At 38.6% G+C, this 290-nt stretch overlaps 1 protein-coding gene across 1 annotated transcript in view; it reads left to right on the top strand.

Annotated features, from left to right (window-relative positions):
- Positions 1-290, top strand: part of LOC107488127 (uncharacterized) — a 4,122-nt gene that overhangs the window by 1,751 nt on the left and 2,081 nt on the right. Inside the window, exon 2 of the mRNA XM_021143740.2 lies at positions 60-221. Within this exon, the coding sequence (XP_020999399.2) occupies positions 60-221 (162 nt within the window). The remainder of the gene's footprint in view (positions 1-59; positions 222-290) is intronic.

The following is a 290-nucleotide window of genomic DNA, read 5'->3' as shown; positions in this document are numbered from 1 at the left end:
TCCACTACTCTCACTAGTCACTATCACTTGTCTCAGTATTAATCGTTTTATGTCTGCAGATTGGATGTGATTTACCAAAAAAGTGTGATATGATGTTGGAGGTTGAGACGGAGCTCGAGGAGTTGAGTTTTGAATTTGATTCATCTGAAGGAGATGGAGTCCATTTATGCCTTTCTTCTTCAAATTGCAACTGTGATGCCACTCTTCTGAAATCCACCCCTGTTTCAGGGTAAGCTACTTTGCTCTATGCCTCTCTGTTCATCTCAATATAACAATAAATAAATAATTGC

This window comes from Arachis duranensis, chromosome 5 (assembly GCF_000817695.3).
Source record: "Arachis duranensis cultivar V14167 chromosome 5, aradu.V14167.gnm2.J7QH, whole genome shotgun sequence".
Classification (NCBI taxonomy): Eukaryota; Viridiplantae; Streptophyta; class Magnoliopsida; order Fabales; family Fabaceae; genus Arachis; species Arachis duranensis.
The sequence above is the reverse complement of the archived record's forward strand: the minus strand, read 5'-3'. Positions and strand labels throughout refer to the sequence as shown.